The sequence below is a fragment of the Procambarus clarkii genome, chromosome 62 (assembly GCF_040958095.1).
Source record: "Procambarus clarkii isolate CNS0578487 chromosome 62, FALCON_Pclarkii_2.0, whole genome shotgun sequence".
Lineage (NCBI taxonomy): Eukaryota > Metazoa > Arthropoda > Malacostraca > Decapoda > Cambaridae > Procambarus > Procambarus clarkii.
In genome coordinates, this window is record NC_091211.1 from 15,400,602 (window position 1) to 15,423,292 (window position 22,691).

The 22,691-nt window shown below is 35.2% G+C and overlaps 1 protein-coding gene and 1 long non-coding RNA gene across 6 annotated transcripts in view; one reads left to right on the forward strand and one right to left on the reverse strand.

Annotated features, from left to right (window-relative positions):
- Positions 1–7,215, forward strand: part of Gprk1 (G protein-coupled receptor kinase 1) — a 422,403-nt gene extending 415,188 nt beyond the window's left edge. For both annotated transcript variants that reach the window (XM_045755516.2, XM_045755517.2), the window contains 2 exons: positions 184–428; positions 4,086–7,215. In XM_045755516.2, the coding sequence (XP_045611472.1) occupies positions 184–428; positions 4,086–4,244 (404 nt within the window). In that variant the 3' untranslated portion in view covers positions 4,245–7,215. The remainder of the gene's footprint in view (positions 1–183; positions 429–4,085) is intronic.
- LOC123766423 (uncharacterized) overlaps positions 1–22,691 on the reverse strand; it is a 36,420-nt gene that overhangs the window by 8,507 nt on the left and 5,222 nt on the right. For 3 of the 4 annotated variants that reach the window (XR_011223507.1, XR_006773818.2, XR_011223505.1), the window contains exons 2-3: positions 16,506–16,551; positions 1,809–1,933 (exon numbers count right to left, since the gene is read on the reverse strand). This is a non-coding gene — a long non-coding RNA (uncharacterized lncRNA). The remainder of the gene's footprint in view (positions 1–1,808; positions 1,934–16,505; positions 16,552–22,691) is intronic. The other variant, XR_011223506.1, reaches the window with a different exon arrangement.

Here is a 22,691-nt window from a genome sequence, read left to right on the forward strand (position 1 = left end):
TGTCAATGTAGAGGTAAAAGAATCATCCCCTCTTTTTAATTTGAACTATATTTTTTATTTAAAAATCTGTTTGGTTAGATTGACAGAGATAAGTCTTCACTCTTTTGCTTTAAAAAAATATTTGACCTTTTAGAAAATTATCAGTTTATTTCCATAAGTTATTTAGAATTTTATCTTTTACAGAATCAGACTGTATAATTCATGGTTACATCAAGAAGTTAGGTGGACCATTCACATCAGCATGGCAAACGCGATATGCAAAGTTATATCCAAATCGTGTTGAACTTCACTCAGAATCTAGCTCTGGGAAGCCGGAGCTCATATTTATGGACCAACTAGATGATGTATCATCAGATTTTGTACAGATAAAAGGAGAGAACTGCATTGTTCTTAAAACTAAAGACAGCAAGATTGTTTTAACGAACCCTGTAGGTATTTTGATTTGTCAGTTTTATAAATATTATTGTAATTATATTTGTGCAGGGAACTTGTTAACCTGATCCGATGGTGAAATAATCTCCAAAAAAATATATTTAGTAGCTATTGTGGGTACGAATGGGATGAAAGTAAGAAAGGAATGCAGGAAGAATGGAATGAGGTAAGAAAAAGAAAAGGGGGGTAGGCTTAAGTCAAGTCACATTTGTTAAGAATGATGATGATGTTTTAGATTCAGCTACTTGGAACAAAATGTTTCAAGTAGCACGGGCTATAGTGAGCCCATAGTGAACTTACCTGGCACAGGAGTGGGGCTGTAACTGTTTTTTGTTAAGAAGGTTAGAGCATTTAAGCATGTACAGTACTGTAAAGGGAAAGAATCAACAGCAATAAAGCCAGGACAAAGGTTCATGTTGGGTATGTTGTGTATCAGAGCCGATTCAACAAGATGGCATCTGTGAAGAGTAGAGGCAGGAAAGATTATTTTAGAAGACCAATCTGTAGGTCATGAGTCGCTAACACGACAGAAGTAAGCATCGTTTGTGTATGCAGATTTAACACTAATTTTGTGTTCCTTAAGTCTGTCATTTAGTGTATGGCCAGCTTCATCAAAGTATTGGAGAGGACAAGATGACCAGGAAATATAGTAGACACCAGCAGCATTAGAAGCAGGAGGAGACACGTGAACCAGATTACTACGAAGTGTTAGTTTGTCAGAAGGCGAACTTTACATTAAGAGGACAAAGGGTATTAGTGAGATTTTTTAGTTCAGATATGAAGGGAAGGCAGAGCAGTGGTACTAGTGTTGAAAATTTAGTGTTGGAAACAGACTTAAGGAACACAAATGACAGACTTAAGGAATACAAAAGGTATGTTAAATCTGCATACACAAACGATGCTTTCTTCTGTCATGTTAGGGACTCTAATCATCGTATAGATTGGTCTTCTAAAATAATCATTCCTGCCTCTACTCTTCACAGATGCCATCTTGTTGAATCAACTCTGATACACAACATACCCAACATGAACCTTAGTCCTGGCTTTGTTGCTGTTGACACTTTCCCTTTACAGTACTGTACATGCTTATAGGCTCTAACCTTCTTAACAAAAAATAGTTACAGTCCCACTCCTGTGCCAGGTAAGTCCACTATGGGCTCACTATAGCCCGTGCTACTTGGAACATTTTGTTCCAAGTAGCTGAATCTAAAACATCATCATCATTCTTAACAAATGTGACCTGACTCAAGCCTACCCCCTTTACTTTTTCTAACCTTCCTCTTATTCTTATCTCATCTCATTCTTCCTGCATTCCATTCTTACTCTCATCCCATTTGTACCTTTCATGCTATTTTTACTTTTCACCTTGCTCTTACCTTCTTCTAGAAATTACCTTCTCCTCACCTCACTCTTTCCTTATTTATTGGCCCGTTTCTTCCTTCCTGACACCAGACTTGATAATGGTCCAGGATGGACCAAAACATCATCATTCCTCCATCTTCTGTTATAAAAATAAAATAAAATGTTTATTTAGGTAAGGTACATACATACAATAAATTTTTACAAAGATTGGTTGACTTATAGGTATAGCTAGTACATACAATGCCTAAAGCCACTATTACGCAAAGTGTTTCGGGCATGATAAACTTAAATGACAAGCTTAATACTAATTGAGCATAATGAGTAGAATGAAAACATAGATGAAAAAGCAGCACAAATACAATTATGTCGACAAACAGCGCTCTTTAAAGAAAAACAGACATTGGTTGACAATAGAAGGGTAAGGTAGGTTACAGGGAATTTATTAGGTATAGCTTCGTTTTTAACTTAAACTGGTTGAGAGAGGTACAGTCTTTAACATGGTTGGGAAGGTCATTCCACATTCTGGGCCCCTTGATTTGTAGAGCATTTCTAGTTTGATTAAGTCGTACTCTAAGAATATCAAAACTGTATTTATTTCTGGTGTGGTGCTCATGGGTTCTGTTACAACCTTCTATGAAGCTTTTGAGATCAGGATTGGCATTATAGTTTAGCGTTTTATATATGTATAATACACATGAGAGAATGTGCAGTGACTTAATGTCTAACATATTCAGAGATTTGAGTAGGGGTACCGAGTGATGTCTGGGGCCAGAATTGGATATTGTCCTAATAGCAGCTTTGTGTTGAGTAATTAGAGGACGTAAGTGATTTTGGGTAGTAGAGCCCCAAGCACAAATACCATAGTTGAGATATGGATAGATAAGGGAGTAATAGAGAGTCACCAGGGCAGGGCGTGGTACATAATATCTGATCTTAGAAAGAATGCCCACAGTTTTTGAAACTTTTTTTGATATGTTTAGAATGTGTCCCTGGAAATTCAGCTTGTGGTCAATGAGAATGCCAAGGAATTTGCCATCTAATTTGTTACAAATTTGGGTATTGTTTATTTTGAGATTTATTTGACTAGAGGATTTATTGCCAAACAGAATATAGAAAGTTTTGTCAATGTTAAGGGTGAGTTTGTTGGCAGTTAGCCACAGATGGACTTTATTTAGCTCAGTATTTACTGTGGCATTTAGAGCAAGGGGATCAGGACTGGAGTAAATGAAGGTTGTGTCGTCAGCAAATAGAATTGGTTTGAGGTGTTGGGAGGCATTTGGAAGGTCATTAATGTAGATGAGAAAGAGGAGAGGGCCAAGTATGCTGCCCTGGGGAACACCAATGTTGATGGGTAGGGTGGGAGAAATTGTATTATTCACAGAAACATATTGGAGCCTGTCAGTAAGGTAGGATTTGAGGTATTGTAGGGAGTGTCCTCTGACTCCATAATGATGTAATTTAAGAAGAAGATTTTGGTGGTTGACAGTATCAAAAGCTTTACGCAGGTCCACAAATAACCCAACAGGGAACTCATTTTTATCAAGAGCTGTATGAATCGAGTTAAGCATACTAATAAGTGCATCGTTAGTGCTTTTTTTGGGTCTGAAGCCATATTGGCAAGGGCTAAGTATATTGAGTTTGGCTAGATATGAGTAAAGCTGCTTATAGATTAGTTTTTCAAAATTTTTTGACAAGTTTGGCAGGATAGATATAGGTCTGTAGTTGTTAACATCTGTGAGATCACCACATTTGTGGACAGGCGTTACTCTCGCTTTTTTTAGAATATCTGGAAAGGTTTGGAGTTCAAGTGACTTCTTGAAGAGCAAAGCAATAGCAGGGGCTAAAGATCTGGAGGCTTTTTTGTAAGTTAATTTTTTGTTGTGCGGTTTGGTCATCACATTTTGACTTTCATACACTGAAGTGAATGAAGCATATACTGATATGTCTTATAAATGCTCACACCAAATAGACTCAAGGGAATTAAAATTATACAAAATGTTGATTTTCAATACTAGTTTTATGTTAACTAATGGGTTTTATGTGCAGATAAGGCTCTACATTATATGTCACTGTATAATTCAGTGTATTATATGCACTGAATTTAGAAAATGTTTGTTAATTGCATTAACCAATTCTTATATTAATTATAAAAACTAACCATGAACTTGTACAACTGGCTACATATTACTACAGTAATGTATTTTACAAAATTATATATTAATTCCTGATCCACATTTTTTAATATAATGTACTTTATATAATGTATTAACTGCTATAACTGTTAATTTCAGGATGAAATTGGCCTTAAGGAATGGTCCATTTCCTTACGGTCAGCTCATAAGATGTCCCTCGAACTGCTCAGTAATATGGCGAAAAAAGCTGGAAGAATTTATGGCACCGAAGGTAACAATAAACCCTCTATGATGGCTAGAAATGGCAATGGTAATTAAGTTTGAGAAGATAAGGTGAAGTTCCCTTGTGCACTGTAAGTTGCTACTCTGACCAACTATGATTCTCACAATGACCAGATATCTGGTAAACTATTTACTTCCTCCTAATAAACATGACATTAAGTCACCACAAGGAGAGAAGAAACTGTTAACCAAAGTAGTTATAGCTGAAAAATAAGTATCATTATTAATGGGTGCAACACTGGTATGTGCAAAACTCCATATATTTTATGAAATACAAGGCAAGTGTATTATGAAATACAAGGGAAGTGAAAGCAAGCAACTGTGAATAGCCTGAAAAATAATCTTATTAATAAAAAGAACAAGAAGCATAGTTCTTATCATTAAACTGCACATTAGATATTTGTTTTTCTTTTTTTTTTTTTTACAAAATGTACTAGTTCAGATGAAAAACCAGTCATTCTTTCTGGTTTTATATGACACTGCAGTTTGGGATATAGATTCTCAAGATTTTTTTTAACAGTGAATCTTTTATGGAAACCTAAAGTGAAGTGCATTGGTGAAAACGTCATCCAGTCAGGAATACAATAGATAAACTATATTTTCTTGGATATGCTGTGTACATTACGCTTTGTATTATAATGTTGCTACTGACTACAGTCATGCACATTTGTGTTCAAGAAAGGACAGAAGATTTGAAAAGATGTTAGCCTTCCTGATATCCAAAGGCTTCATTAACAGTGAAATAGTTTTAGAGTGAAAATTTGGATATACGTATTAGTTGGGAAAAATCCAGTTATAGCAGTTCTCTCATTGCTTGTATCCCAAAATACACTTCAATCCTCCTGTTTTTGTTTTTTTGTTTTTTTTTCATTACATACATGAGGTTGAATTAATCATGGGACTTTTTAAGTGTTCACAGCTCTATTTTTGTGCCAGACAGTAGAACAAAATCTCTAGGATTAACTGTTACACTGACACTGTGATGATGTCTTACTAAGTGAGTACGTCGTGAGATGAGATGTGGGACTAATTTAATGTGTTGCCAGTGACAACATGTGCAGTAAACCCCTATGGTGGATCTGTTGCCAGCTTCTCTTGTTGACACTGTCAACTTTGGTGTTGGTAAAAAGAATTTTCATGTATGTGTTTCCTTGTGTGTGCACTTAATTGTGCTGCTGTGAGAGTGATTTAGAATGTGTCACAGTAACCTTTTAAGATTCTAAAACTTCACCATGAACAATTATTTGTATAGATTACTGTGAGGTGCAGCAAGACATGCTTAGACAATCTTCTTCAGGCATTCTTGCTGGGCTTTGTGCACCACCCATCTGCTTGTGACTGATATACAGACTTACTGTTTTATTTTGAGAACTTTTTGATCCTTGTGATAACTGTTTATTTTCCTGTTTATACAGTCAACTTTTAAGATGTATAGCTGAATACAAATACAGCATCATTGGTCATTATGGCACTGTGTATACTGTCAAGTATTGTCAGGAACGATGAGTCACAATAACGTGGCTGAAGATATGATGACTAAACCACACACCAGAAGATGAGGAGTAGATGACATTTCGGTTCGTCTTGGATCAACACAATCGATTTGATAATGGTCCAGGACAGACAGAAATGACATCTCGGCTCATGGTGTGCGGTTTAGTCGTCATTGTTAGGAAACTGGTCACAAACGCTTCCTCATCACATTCATATGGTGAAGATCAGTAACAAGACTCACTTCTTTTTTCTTCACTCTTCTATTTAATATCCTGTCTGACATGTGAAGTGTCTTATGTAAATCTTAATACTATTTAATTTGTCATTGTAATTATGAAAAAATTAATGATTTTTATTAATATTTATTTATAAATAGCTGTGTGTGAAGTAAGTTTATACTGCTGTGTTGTATGTGACTGCATTGCAATGTATATTTAGAAAATAGTGTGTTGTGTTGAGGATAGAGTAGGAGGGAAGCCCATAAAAAGATTGAACATTATTATTGGAAGCATGAGATTGGCCTTCCTGGTGAACCGTGTGTATCTACTTAAAGGATCACAATCATACGAGGGACATCATCATACTTCCCATCATCCTCTTATTTGTTGTTAAGTGTTCATTTTTTTTTATCCAGTGCTCCTTAACATATTCATCATTTGCATCATGATTGTCTCATCAGTAAGGGAATAATTTCACATCAGTGGGGGGAGGGTGTAGCTTTTTTGTTAGTCATTATATAATTACTACGTAGAGGTACTGCCACTCTGTGAAGCTTTCTTTTCCTTGTAAACTGTATTTTTCATAGATTCTTAGGCATCCTACAGGTATTTCAGACTGGTGTTTCACGAGTAGGAAAATTGTGTAGATTGTGGAAGTATTTAGCATCATGGGAAAATATTTCATTTAATGGATTCATATGTGAGAAGGCACATGAATGCACATAGCATACTGGGTTTAGCAATAATGAAAGTCTTTCCTGTGTTTTGACCATGGGATGCTGTTACATGTGCCACTTTATACTGTCACAGAATGCTCACATTATTACACTATGAGAAAAGCTATCATTCTCATAGGCAGGTGCTGCAGACCTTTTCTTGAACAGGGCTGCATTAGAATCTAAAAATAAGACCATCATCCAGTATTATAAGAAGCAGGGCCTTTTTTAAATTTTATTTCATTATTATATCACTAGAACTTTTATTTTTCTGTAATATTCTACAAGCAATTTTAAATGGCTGTTAAATGAATATTTTTCAAGTGAATAGTACAGTCCAGTTACATCATAATGGTTTTATTACCTTTGTCATCTTATGTGTTCAAAATACTCTTGTCAATATAATCAAAATTTTTTATCAGTTGGCCAAAATTTGTAACTTCAGTTAAAACTGATTAATGATAAAAATCAAGATGTAGTAAAAAACACCTAAGGCATATTGCAATTAATAGTGTTGTTTTCATATTGTGGATGGTCCATAAATAATTTATGCACTGTATAAATAATGCAGAATTTCAAGCTTTGTAGTTTTATTATCAATATTAATCAGTTATAGAAAGTGCCAGATACAATTAGCAAATTTATCTTTGTGATTATGACTGAGGATTTATTGTTTTTAAGATGCAATAATGTCCTCATCAAACACCTTGTTCATTTGTTGACACTCTTGCCATCTCTTATTCCCATAACTCATTCATCAGTGTATGTCTAGTCTTGGCTCCTATGACTGATATTTACACACACTTCTCATGATTTAAACAAATATTTATTATTAAAGTACCTCAACTCCTTTGTGTAGCTTTTGCCAACCCTAATGCTAATTTATGTAACAGAATTGTATAACCATCTCCATCTCTCAATTTCAGAAAAACCACAATAAGTGTTAAAAAATTTCCAGCTACTGTATAAGTAAACTGGTATTACTTGTAATACCTCGTATTTCATAATTTATTTTTTTAATTGAAAACAATATTTTTGGTCGTCACTGTAACCCACTTTTCTGCCACCTTTACAATGCCGTAACTGCAATTGATTCATTGACATTTTTTGTGTACCCCACAACTTGAATGATCAGAACAATTTGAATATTTCATGCTATTAGTTTTCACTGAAATCACTTCATTTCACATTAATAAAGTTATCGTGTGTGTAGCAACCATGCACTTCAATTGGATTGAATTATCTTTGTCATTTGACAATACAGAGAAATTCCAACTTGAAAGAAGACTTTATTAAAGATATTTTGCCAATAGGACTTTATTAAATTTAGCAAAGATTCACAGAACATTATATAGAGAAAAGGTGAGATGAAACTTAAATGAAGTTAGACATGGGAGGAATTAGCATTTCACAATTTGCATTAATTACCTTGATTATGCCTTATGGCATTGTTATACAGTATACAGTATTATAAATTTATATTCTGTACATTTTATTATTATATCAGATTCTTTGTTGATGGTGAGTTGATCCTGAAAACTCCAGTCCATCCTCCTCTTTTGGTAGTACTTATAGTAACGATGGGGACCATAATATATATACCAACGTACAGAAGTACCTCAGCTTACGAATTTAATCCATTCCCCAGAGATGGTTCATAACCCAAAAATTCATAAACCAAAGTGAATTTTCCCATAAGAAATAATGTAAATTGAATTAATCCGTTCTGCACTCCCAAAAATATTAACTTCAAAGTAATTTTATACAGTACCTAATTCACTCAAATTTTTAGTACTAAAGTATATACAATTACCTACCTTTATTGATGACTTGTTGGCATATGGAAGACCGTGAGGAGGGGGCAGGAGGAGAGGTTAGTGTTTGGAAGGGGAGTCCCCTTCCGTTATAAGATCAGGCAGTGATGACTTCTCTAGGGTACTCTCTCTGGTATGTTTTGCCTGCATACCACTAGGACCTCCTAGTGGCTCACTGCTTGTTTTCTCACTCAAAATCTATCCATAGAGGCTTGTTTTTCCCTATGTTGTAACACTTGTCTGTAGTGAGGTATCACAGTGTCATTAAAAAGGTTAAGGCAATGGCCTACTACAGCTTGCTCTGGGCGAGTAGTTTCAACAAAAGTTTGTATTTCTTCCCATAGTCTACACTACTACTTAATTGTTGAGAAAGGGACATTCTGTACTGCCTCCTCCTCCCCTGAAGACATTTCCTCAGCTGCCTCTTGTTGCTGCTCCTTGTGAAGGGCTAGGATTTCTTCGGTGGTCAGTTCTTTGCTGTATTCCTCCACCAACTTACAACACACAACACTCGCAACTCTCACAACACTGTGAATGCCACTTCATTTTCTAAATTTCTTGAACCATCCCCCTGCTCGCTTTAAACTCTTTCGTATCTGCATCACTTGTTCCAGGGGTTTTCTTTCAAAGATCTTCATGCAATAGCCTTGCTTTTTCACAAATGATGGCCTCTGAAATGCTATCACATCCTAACTCCTTGTTATGTATCCAAATTAATAACAACTTTTCAACATCCTCAAGTGTTTGTGTTCCTTGTTTCGTGATTGTTGATACACCTTTTGCCAATTTAGCACTCATAATGTCCTTTTTCTTAGCAATTACAGTGCATATCGTTGACAGATTTGTTGTACTGCCTAGCTAGTTCAACAACCTGTGTACCATTTTCATGTTTACGAATGATCTCTTTGTTTTTTTTCCTCTATGGTCATCCTCACATGTGTCTTCTTGGATTGAACCTTACCATTGGCTTTCTTGGTACCCATGACAATATATATAATAATAACTTATGTTCAAATACCCAAAAATTAAAAAAATACTGAAATTCTTTACAAAGCATTCAAGGGTGATTGCCACTTGGTGGGAGGCACTGGTAAACTGAGGCGTGGTCGCCGTGCCACCACGCGCTAGGTTGGCCATACGCATCTCAACAGACAACGTTACCCGAGGCAAAGTTTGTAACCCGACTCGGATTTTATGAAGAAATTGGGCTCATAACCCAAAAAGTTTGTAAAGAGCGGCATTTGTAAGCTGAGGTGTCACTGTACAATGAAATTAGAATGTAGAAATCTGAACTATTGAGTTGGACAAACTGAAAAACTATTGTTTACTTGTGTTGCTTTGACAAACTAAACTATCCTAACCTCCCTAGGCCTATTGCATATGAGGCCCTATTATAGTACATGTGTGTGCTATATTAGGCTTAGGAATATTTAGGAATATTCTAATATTAGGAAAAGTTTGTGTTTTAGCTTCATTTATTTTAAAAATTCCTTACTAGTTAGTATACTACTACAGTATTTAAAAGCTAAGAACGTATGAATTCTGTCTATTGACAATCGGCACAATAGGTACTATCTAATCAGGGGGATGGGTTGGAAAACTAACTCTTGCTCCTCATTTGTGCGTAAAATAACCACTCTTCATTTTAGCAGAATGACACTCATACTGTTCTTGTCTTTCTGAAATGCATAACATTTTCCAGATTTTTTCCTACATATGCTTTATCACAATTACCACAAGGCATTGTGTGTGCAAACCTTCAATTCTCATCTTGTTCAGTTCTACTTCCAATGTGGTTGCTAATTGTTATTGATGTTTTGTGCACAACCTTTATATTATCCTTATTGCAGATGTTAGTAACAATGTTCATCATCTGTCATGTTGGGTGAGAGAGAACCAGAAACATTCTGGTTCTGTTTTGATAGTATAGTTGCCTTCTCTCTACATTCTCAAGTAAAATATAGTTGTGTTTGAGGTTTAGCAAGGAATTTATTATCGTTACTGAAGGAACTGCAGATTACAAATCTTAACTGCCCTGAGTAAGATTACAGTTACTATGCATTTGTTTAATAGTTTTGGTGAGAGTAAAAGTGAACAAAATGTAACTTGTCTACAACTCTTTAAATGGTGTTTAGTCTCTTCAGGATGTTGGGACCAGAGTGAGCTTGGGTAGTCTTTAGAATAACCAAACAGATGGGCTTTGAAACACACAGTAACACTCAATGATATACAGGTATCTAGGTATCTATCTATCTATCTATCTAATATATATATATATATATATTTTTAACTCTATATATCTATATATCTCTCTCTCTCACTCTGTTAGACATTTCCATTTCAGTGAACCTCACCTAGCTGCCTTATACTACCAAGGTTTGTTCAGCCAAGGCTAACAGACTGCTCATGGGTCAAGACTGGCTGCTTGCTAATCAATAATGCAATTGTTGGCCAATTACTGATTTTGGCCACAGTTTGATGCAACTGGAAATACAAGTGACCTTAGATGGTCTTACATTCATGAGAGGCTTGTAGTGTCTGGCAGGAAGCTATAATGGCATGGTAATTTTTGTAATTTTGTTATTTTTTGTAGCCTTCAAACTCCAGTGTTTTACTACCTTTTACTATAAACTTCACTGTTTTACTATCTTTTACTATATGTCAAGGTGAAAAGAGAGAGAGAGCCATATGCATTTATATAAGGTCAACTGCTGTACTCACCTAATTGTACTTTCCTAATTGTGCTTGTGAGGGTTGAGCTTTGGCTCTTTGGTCCCGCCTCTCAACTGTCAATCAACGTACTAAACGTGCTGTGTAGGTTTTACTATGTCAAAATTCATATAATTTTGCGTATTTAAATGGTAAGGTGGGATAATCAAATATCATTTTAAAGCCATTCTGACTTCAATAATGTGGCATAGAATAAGTTCGCAATTTAGTACTGTGCTAGCAAACCTATTTGTGGAATTACTTAGTGGGGCCATTCTTCAGCATTATCTCCAGTATCGTAAAATTGTGTGAAAGCTATCATAAACTTCGACATCAAGATGTTTTGATCTGGAATAAAAGGCTTTTCTTTCACAAACACAATTGACAGTGACAAACTCTACTGAGAACAATTACCTTATTTACTTTTACTCTCACCACATTAGGGCAAAATGAGGCACAGTGATTGCATTCTTTCTCGAGGCATTTAAGATTTAAAGCTAGTCGTTCCTTCAGGAATTGTGTAAATACATCTTGCATTCCTTCTTAAACTTTATATACTCTTAATATTTTATTTGAGACTCTAGAAAAAGGACAAGATCAATAACTAAACAGAATTGAAATAATTGCTTATTCTCCCAACAGGACAAATACTGAACAATACTTAACATCTACAATAAAGACAGTACATGTATAGAAATTGTGCACAAAAAATTAACAATTGGCAACCCCTCATCTAAAGCTGAATTAACAGCAGATATATTGCAACATTGGAATATAAAATAACATGTATATAATTTGTGACAATTACTGCAAGAGCAAAATCTAGAAATTCAACTGCAAACATCTATGAAGACAGTATATGTATACCATACCACTAACAATGCTTATATTACATACAGAAACCCAAGATCAACACCCGATACATTTTAAGGATACAATACTCTCAATCAAAGCATACAAAAAATTACTAGTGTATAGAGAAGTGTAGTCATCGAAAACCAGACCAATATTGAAATGAAGGAAATTGTAGTACTGTATTGCATTACCAAATGCACTAGCCTAATTGATAAATGCATAGCCATCACTCTTATATCTTGCCTCATTCCATCACCACCTTACGTCTTGCCTCTATAAGCATTTAACTATATCTTATTAACTGTTGGATCTGCTGAAGCCCCCTAGAGAATATCATATTTAACCCTTTCACTGCACTGATAGATTTCAGGAAGGTGAAGTATTTTGAGAAGCACTTCAACTAGTTAAATTGAGATAAACTCCTTTTGAGAAAAGCTTGAATGTTATCAGTGGTAATTAATTCATGTTAAGTACATATCAATTGTCAATAAACAAATGCAACATTGAATGAATTTTTGACCTTTGTTTTAAATATTAGTTGCAAACAAACGTTTTATGAATACTGTACAGTATGGTGAACAGTAATTTTTCATAGCAAAAAAGTGAACAAAGTCTACTCTCAGCTTTGTGCTTCTTTACATTATCAGCACATTGTGTTTTGTTCAATCATCCGACACTTTAGCGATAATTTTTAATATCGTGAAGATATTTGTTGTAGGTAAGTCAAGCAAACAACTGAAGAACTGACTATATTGCATGATAACTGCTAATGTTATTTCTTGTGTATAGTCTGTCAATGTGATTTAAAACTTGGCTATTATATGATAAATATTTTGCAAAGAGGCAAATATAAATACATGAGTATTATTTCAAGAAACATTCATTGATTTTTATATATTACACAAAGTATTTTCCCTTAAACCATCTCATGATTTTTTGTACAAATTTCAGTGCATATTTAGTTAGCAGAGAGGGAGTATGTCTGATGCACACTGGGCCAGAAAATGTAAGATTAGCAAACATTGTACAGTCAGTTCCTGGCTTTGTTCGCAAACACCTGGTATCCCAGGCACCTGGTATCCCAGGCACCTGGCATTCCAGGCACCTGGCATTCCAGGCACCTGGCATTCCAGGCACCTGGCATTCCAGGCACCTGGCATTAAAGTGACCTATATAATTCTTTTGTTATGGATTTTGTGTAGAAAATATATTTTCCAGGATCAAGAGTTTTATCCTGCCAAAAATTTAAGCACATAATACTTATATGTACAGTACGGTACTGTAAAGTTTAAATATGTATTAACAGAACAATGCACAATTAAATGAATGCAATGTTTTAGTGTAATTTTTTGTAACGTATACAACGCATTTTATTCTGGTGTAAAACTGTGTCAAATCTCATTGGTTGTGTTATGAGCACAAATGAATAGATGCAAATATCAAGCTTTAAGAATGAAAAGCTCTTTCTGAACAAGTTACTCATCTATTCCCTATGACAAAAACATTCTAGCCCCATAATGATTTGATGCTTAGGAAATTGTAATCATTTATACTGGTAGTGACATCCCACCAGACCTCTACCTACTCAAACTATTCAATTTCAATGACAAATTTACAATTTACTATTTGTTTACATTTGGCCGGTCACCCCATCCTCTGACCTGTCATTCTTTACATTTATGACCTCTTGGTACCTCCCCCTACCCCATCTGTCTACCTTTTTGAGGAAGGACATTTGAACTTGAAGATTAGTAAACCTCATCCTGGTGACATTCATCCACTAGTATCTACACATTAAACAGGCAATGAGAATGAAGGAAGAGGATGATTGATCAATGCTGGATTTGATATTTGAAAAAAAATTATATATATACTGTATATATATCTGACATTCAGTACATTCCTCTGTTGGGTAAGGTTAGGTAATTATGAGGAGAAAGAACTAAGCCAGTATGACTTTGGTAAGAGTGATCATGTCATTTTGGAAATTAAATATGCAATGCATTATAATCTAGTAGAGAATAGGGAAGTAAAACAGTTGAAAACTTCAAGGAGAGGACATTATTCATTTTGAATTTTGCAAGTTCTTTAATAAATTTGATTGGATAGATTTGTTGTTAAACAAATAAATGAAATGTATGCCCACTTTTGAGATATATCATGAAGGTACTGTACAACCAAATGTATACCAAAACAGATGCAGAACTAGAAAGCAAGATGGGTTCAACAGAAATTGTAAGATGGCTAAAGAAGAAAAGACAAATCAATATAGGAAGCAGACAACCTTGAAACATACCAGCAATTTCAAAGTGTGGTTCTGCAAAATGAAGTTTTCAGAGAACCAGACACAATATGGATTCCAGAGCACAACATAAGAGTACATACAAGTGTCTAGAAATGAAATAGAAAACTGCTCAATGAGTTAGAAAGAGACAAGATGGATCTTGTCTTGGGTTCTGTGGGAATGCACACCTGAGCTGAGCATTCTGCTACAATTAATTTTTCAACCACTCTTACATACAAGAAACCTAGAAGATATATAGAAAAGAGGAAAATATAGTTCCAATCTGCAAAAAAAATTATATCAGAGAAGCCCTTCTAAATTATTGACAAGTATTGACAAGCATGGTAGTCAAATCACTAGAAAAAATAATTAAAACCAAAAGTGTTGAAAACCTAAAAAGAAACAAAAACACAGATTATACCTTTCTAACAGGAAGATCCTGTGTGTAACAAATCTACTTGGAGCCACAGATATCTTACATGAAAGAGATGGGTGGGGTGACTATTTTTCTGGACCTAAATAAACCTTTCAACAGTCACACACACGTGGATGTTCTAGAAGCTGGAACATGCTGGAGGGGGGTGACAGGTAGATTCTGATGTGGATGAAAAGTTGACAGAAGGCTATAATCAGAGGCAATGTGTCAGACTGGGTAAATGTTACTAGTGAAGTAGGAAAAGGTTCAGTAGAAGTACCAGTAATCTTCACTGTCTATATAAACGAACTACCAGAGGGCATAAAGAGTGATATGATCATGTTTGCTAATGATGTTAAGCTACTAGGGAAAATATAAGTGAATGGAGCAACATACAGAAGATTGAATGCAGTGTGAATACAGTAAATGCCATGTAATGGAATGTGGAATAGGAGAAAATAGGACACACACAACCTACAAATTATGTGAAACGATATTAAGGAACTTTGACAAAGATCTAGGAATGGTTCTGGATAGTAAACTGTTACCAGAGGACTTCACTGTGCAAGAAACTTACGCTATGCTTTCTAACTTCAAAATTTATATTAAATACATAGTACAGTATTGTAATTCATAATTCATTGTATCAGGGGGACAGGCAGCCAGTACATATATACATGTTAGGCTTATATCGAGGTCCCACCCCAGGGTTGAATTACTGACCCCTCCCCAGGATGCAACCCCACAACCAGCTGACAAACTCCTGAGTACCTACTTACTGCTAGGTGAATAGGTGCATTAGGTGATAGGAAATGTGCCCAACAATTTCTGTCTTGCCCGAGATTCGAAACTGGAATTCTCAATTACGAGTCGAGAACAAACCCAACTGTCCTGCACAAATGGTGAAATACTAAGAAATTGGTAACAACACATGCGAGACAAACTGGAATATGTAGCAGTTGTGTGGTGTTCACATCTTAAGAAGTACATCAATAAACCCGAAAAGGTACAAAGACATGCTACTAAATGACTTTTGGAACTGAAAACAATAACTATGGGGAGAGGCTAGTAGTTTTAAATATGCCATAGTTAGAAGATAGAAGAAAAAAAAGAGGAGATATGATCACTATATACAAAATAGTATTGGGAATCAACAAAATAGACAAGTAATTTTTTAAGCCTGCATCTTTAAGAACAAGAGGCCATAGATTCAAGCTAAGAAAGGTGCTGAAAAAAAGCATGCAAAAATTCTCTTTTGTGAATAGAGTTGTAGAAGGTTGGAATGTATTAAGGGAGGTGGTGGTGGATACCAAAAGCATCGGTAGTTTCAAAGCAACATATGACAAAGATGACTGGGAAGACTGGAGACCATGAGAATAGCTCTCATCCTGTAACTACACTTGGGTAATTACAGTACAATCACCAGCAGAGGTGCACACATTTTCACAAATAGAGTGGTAGACAGTTGGAACAAGTCAAGTGAGGTGGTGGTGGAGGCCAAAACTGTCAGTAGTTTCAAAGAGTTATATGACAGAGTGCTGGGACGACGGGACACCACGAGCGTAGCTCTCATCCTGTAACTACACTTAGGTAACTACATTCTACTAGCACGTACATTGTTTCTTCTATTTTTATATTTATTCTTTTGCAGAAGTCAGAGGGTTTATTCACTTACCTCACAAAGACCTCCCTTCTGATCATTCTCCACTTACAGTACCTAGAAGAAAGACCCCCCCTCTTTTGACCATTCTCAACATTGTTGAACTAAGTCGGTGTTGTGCACATACTGTACCTTGTATGGAGGTCATTCTCGACTGGAGAGAAGTGGTAACTCCCCACTGAAAAGAAAACAAAATAGATTTGAATGATTATAAAGTTGAAAAGATATCTTTTAGTGCATTTGTTTATGTACACAAAAAATGTCTAGAATCCTATTTTTTCATTTCAATGACACACAACTTTTGGAAGGCAGAAATGTACATTATTTATTGGCATTGAAAGGGTTGTTATTTTTATTATGGATGTATCAATTTCCAAACTTTCCCTAAAGCCTCATAATACAATACATTGAGCACCTCTCTTTCTATATTCCTTATGCTGTAAATTTAATTTCATACTGAAAAATGGCCCACAGTCCTGAGGAAAATTGGATTATATAAAATATGTAATATGCACAGTACAGTATCATTCTCTTAGCCAAGTACCTGCTAATGTTTTCCTGATACATATTTTCAGTTTAATCCCATTTACCTTGATCTGTTGCCGATTTTCCATATCATTCACCATTCTGTGCTTTCTTCAGCCTTGTTGCTAAACCCAAATATACTTAAAATCCCTTTTTTGATTCTGCAATATTATAGACTAATCGACTATTATTGTACTAGAAATTCTTCTTTAATTAATAAATTATCTTGCTGAAAACAAACAAATTAATTTTAATAACATTCCAATATTATATATGGAAAACTAATGCATGTTATATTTAATGTGATAAGACTTCTAGCAGAAGTCCCACCAAGTTCCTATAAATAAATGCAAGACAATATGAATATTGCAATATAAAATATGCAAGACAATATGCAATAAGAAATTGCAAGCAATTTTAATTTGGTTTCCCATTATTATCAGGGACAGGAAGAATTTTAAATTTATCATTGTTCCTCCACCCTCCCCCCCCCCCACCACAACTACTGACCCTTACTAAGATGCAGCCCACAACAGTTGCCTAGCTCCCAGGGACCTACTGTCTGCTAAGTAAATAGAGCCATCAGGAAAAGGGAAACTTTCCCAGATATCCCTGTCTTGCTTTCAGGAATCTAAAATGGGACCTTTGGATTGTGAACCCACTACACTAAAGTGAACCAATCCAAAAGTATATTTGTCTTTCACTGATTTTTTGGCATATTAATCATTTATTTTTGAAACACTATCTAATTTTGTTCTCAAATTTAATAAAAAGCCTGTTTTTGAGGAATGTAATGCACAATAATTTTTGCATTTTTTGGTAGCAATGTGAAAGCATACACAGCACTGATGTAATAAAAGGCCTCTCAGCTTTTTTCATACCTATTTATAAAACAGGTAAAAAACTGTTATTGAAGTAACATGGTACAGTACAATTATTTTATTGGTTTTAGAATAGACAATCAAATGATAGTGTATTTACATGTTTTCAGCAGTTTAAATAACCCTCTGGTTTATGTCAATCTGCATAAAGCACACAGTTTCCCACTACAGAATATTGTCGAGGGGGGTTCGTGCAAAATTTCCATTAGAATGGTTTTATTATACTGTACCACTTATCGTTATCAGTCATATTTAAATTATAACAATTTTGTTTGTCATACATGTAGTGAATACTGTAGTTACTGCAACACAAAAATAAGGGTTAGTACTTAATATAATAGAGATGGCAAAAGTTTTGATAGATGACTATACAGTAAATAGTTTTAGAGATCAATATCTTTTTGTTACATGTACAGTAATTCCATTTGCCTCGGCTATTAAATTTAGTTGCCCCTTAGAGAAAGATCTGCTGTGAAACTAGACCAGGACCTCTCCTTGGATAAAACCCACAATACTTGTCTCAATTGCAAACCTACATGCTCTACTTGCTCCTATGGATACCATAAAAAAGTACACGTTTTTTTTAGTTTACTCGGATTTGTGATTGAAATATCTGGTTTAATGGGCTTTTGAAGTAATCAAGTGTCCATCTGCCATGTAACTTACCCATTTACCATTTGCTTTATATAACACAATGGTTCATATAACCTATCTAAATACTGGTCACTATACATGACATATGTATATGACACTATACACAAAACATGTTCTACATGTTATACCCCACTTTCCTATGCAGCATGTCCTTTTTAGGCCTACTGAAAATCCTCTCGGTCAGATTCACTGTACGTATATCTTGGCTATTCATTACACTTGTCCTTAATTAATTCATAATTAATCCATCTCAGGCAATTGTACTCAAATGATTAACATGTATACCAGACTTTTGTATGACAATAAAACACTTGGCTGAGTGTTACCAAATTACACCAACTGAACATAGCTGAAGGGTTAAAGTGCTCTTTTAAGTTCAAACATTCAAAGGACTACCTCTGGTCCATAGTATTTCTAATTGTTGTTGTCCATACATGCTTTTGTAAGTTGATCACCTGACTTGTGGCAGTGCCTAGAGAAAAACCTACAACTGCCAAAAATAATTGTCTACTTGTAGCATCTATTTCTAGTGTTGATACCTGTATATTAACTGTATACCTGTATATATATCTGCACTCACATGAATGTTTCTTTAATGGTCTGCCACTCATTCAGATCTTTTTGACACTTAAAATATGACAATATTTTCGTATTTTTTTATCTGCTCTTCTTTTAGAGCAGATCTTTTTTATCTTCTTTTTATCTATCTTTCCATTACACACCTGGGATATCTCACCTGGAGGAGGGCACATTACTGTATTTTGTAAGAGTTCTATTAGTCTAATGCTTATATATAACAAGAAACTGAAAACATTTTCTACTCCTGGTATCTGCTAACATGCAAAAGTCTTCAGTAAATATTGCTTTTGTTATTTTTTTGCACAAATGTAAATTGTGTGTTTTAGTAACACTTGCACACACTGCCAGCAGTCTGTGTAAGAAACCCAGTACAGTATTAGATATACAGATTGATCATTGTTATTTATTGTACCACTGTAAATTCTTTTACAGTACAATTTATATTTATGCAACATATTTCTGTCATTTATTAATCTCGTCAAATGTAAATGTACATGACAAATAAATGTAAATTTTGCATTACAATATATGAAGCAAGTGTTGGTTCCGAGTGCATTCTTTACTTGAGAATTTGTTTGTCTTTGTTAATAATTATTATTTTATTAAATACTTTGTTGTATAAAATAAACTGAAGCTTTGTCTGCTTTGAATCTTCATTTACTACTTCATGAGTAAATTACAATATTTTGTAATAATTTTGTAATATTTTGTAATAATAACCTTTACTCAATCAGTGTCTTAAAACACTGATTAATTTCCTTTACACACTATGGCACCTTATCATCTTACATTTAAGAACACATATTTAATTTGATTGTAAATATGATTAAATTTTGGATGTTAGCAATTACCATTATATACATTACATGTATTTTCTCAGGTTTTGGTAATTTTTTTGTTTAATATTTCATACCTGCAATTATGTAAATGCCTTAGGTAAATTATATCTCAGAAAAATTTAATTTATAACAATGCCTGGAACACCATTATATATCATACAATAGGCATAAAAATATTTTTTTAATAAGTTATCTTCCTTGTGCAAAAAAGTTATGAGAATTTGTTTACCAAAGCCACTAGAGAATAGTGGCCATCAGATAAAGATAAATAATTGTGTGAGATTGACAAGTGATATTGTTTTCACATAAAATGCTAATATGCCCTTTTTCTATTTATATTAAATATGAGAAGTAAAGGAGAATGAACAATAGTTTCTTTGTAACTTCCTCCCTGTAGTTACTCCTATTTTATCTACTTATACACTGTTGCTTGTAAGATGCCGCTCGGCACATTAACATGAAAATATTATCGTCTACATCTTCATCTTTATCTTCTTAAATTTTCCTACTCTCTCTGTGCCACACTAACTTCCCAGAATACTGATAATATTGCGAGCCTCAATACTGAGCTCTTTATTTAATTACAGTGTACAGTACTATATAATGTATGTAAATTTGTTTTATAAGAGCCAGTGACATCATTCTTTGGCACATTGAGTGGACACTTGATACTGAACTTGCTGTACTTTTGCATTTTGAACGTTGAAGACTCCAAATATTTTGAAGACTTTATGCAAAAACCTAGTCCTCTTTTACACATCAGAAACAGTACTGGAGTTTCAAAATAGATGCAATACAGTAAATTGAGACATCTTCCTTGATTGGAAACCCCCTTTCAATGGAAGTCTCCAAAGAATGGACAGTTGAAAATTTACATTTGCTATGCAACAACTGGATTGGACCATATTAACCATTGGAGGAAAGTTTATCCTGACTATCCAGACATTGAAGAGTAAAAGAATATGTTGACCAATATATGAAGAAAGATCATATACAGACCAAAACAACGTTTTGGTCTGTCCTGGACCATTCTCAAGTCGATTTTGACTTGAGAATGGGCCAAGACGGACCCAAACGTCGTCATCCCTTCACTTTCTAGTGTGTGGTTTGGTCAACATATTTCAGCCACGTTATTGTGACTCCTCGTCTGCAGTAAATGAATATTTAAATAAATATGAATTTGAAAATTACTATTATTATTATTTCTTTACTATAGTTTTTGAGGTGCAAATACTTTATTTTTCAACAATCTTTCAAAATAAACTACGGCATCAGGGCAATAAGGCAGCTGCTCAAACAAGGCAAGTTAACAAAAATGTGGTTAAATGATGTTCAGTTAAGAAATCAAAATATATACAGGTACTGTATTGTAATACAGTATAATTATCAAAACTCATGACTACTGCATTTCCAAACTTTCTCTCTCAGCTATAAAACATGGCAAAAAACCAGCCTTGAATGTGATGAACGACATTTTCTGGGTGAGACCCAGAGGCTCCCCTGAAATTATCCAGGCTGATATGGAACTATTAGACTTTGGCATCAGTGTGAATGGAATTCTTAGGACTACCGGGAACCACGAGCCAGAACCTGGTCCCCTCAGAGAGGCACGAGGAGCAATGGCATATAGAATTGCACATGTGAAATATTGGAGGGGTGACAGGTAAGCTTCTAACATGGATGAAAAATTTTCCGACTGATAGAAAAATGAGGGCAGTGATCAGAGGCAATGTATCGGACTGGAGACATGTCACAAGTGGAGTACCACAGGGTTCAGTTCTTGCACCAGTGATATTTATTTTCTACATAAATGATCTACCAGTTGGTATACAGAATTATATGAACATGTTTGCTGATGATGCTAAGATAATAGGAAGGATAAGAAACTTAGATGATTGTCATGCCCTTCAAGATGACCTGGACAAAATAAGTATATGGAGCACCACTTGGCAAATGGAATTTAATGTGAATAAATGCCATGTTATGGAATGTGGAATAGGAGAACATAGACCCCACACAACCTATATATTATGTGAGAAATCTTTAAAGAATTCTAATAAAGAAAGAGATCTAGGGGTGGTTCTAGATAGAAAACTATCACCTGAGCGGTCCGTCTAATTACCACAAGCTACACAAGCTTCAGAAAGCTTCCTGGCAATACGTTAGTAATGAATAAATATGATATATTTACTCATTATAATGTTGGTGCTGAAGTAATGTTGGTGTTGTTCGGAAGTAAATCCTGAAAATAGTGTAACTGGTGAGGCGGAGGCGAGCAAGAGGGCGCTGTGAATGAATGAATGAATTAAATATAGGTCAAGATACCCTAATGGGTGAGTGTGGAAGTGAGGATAGGGGAAGAATTAGTGGGGGTGAGAGGAAGGGTTTTCAGTATGAGGTAAAGTGCCAGGGCTAGACCCAGCTGCATGGCATTGAAATCGTTATGACCAGACTAGGCAGTGAAGGTAAGGAATCGGATTTTTGTGACATTTCATGTTTCTGAGCACCCACGGAGATAGTAACCCTCAACTGGGTGTGCCCTGGAGGCTCACACCAGATGTGGTCTTAGATCTGCTAATCAGCATCATGCCCCACCCAAGGCACCAGAAAACGGGAGCTAGTTGGTCCCCCCCTAAAGAGGGGGAAGAAGAGTTAGGAGGCTATAGTTGGAAGTTTGGTGATTTGAGTAGTGGTATATTACAGGAGAGGGGTTATGTAAAGGACGGAGCAGGAGGTGGATCGTCGATCAGGTTAAAGAGGTTGTGCGTATGTCTGGGGTCTGCTTAGGACGTTTCTGAGGAACGCGTCGTAGTTGTCATGATAGGTGAGAATTCTGTTAA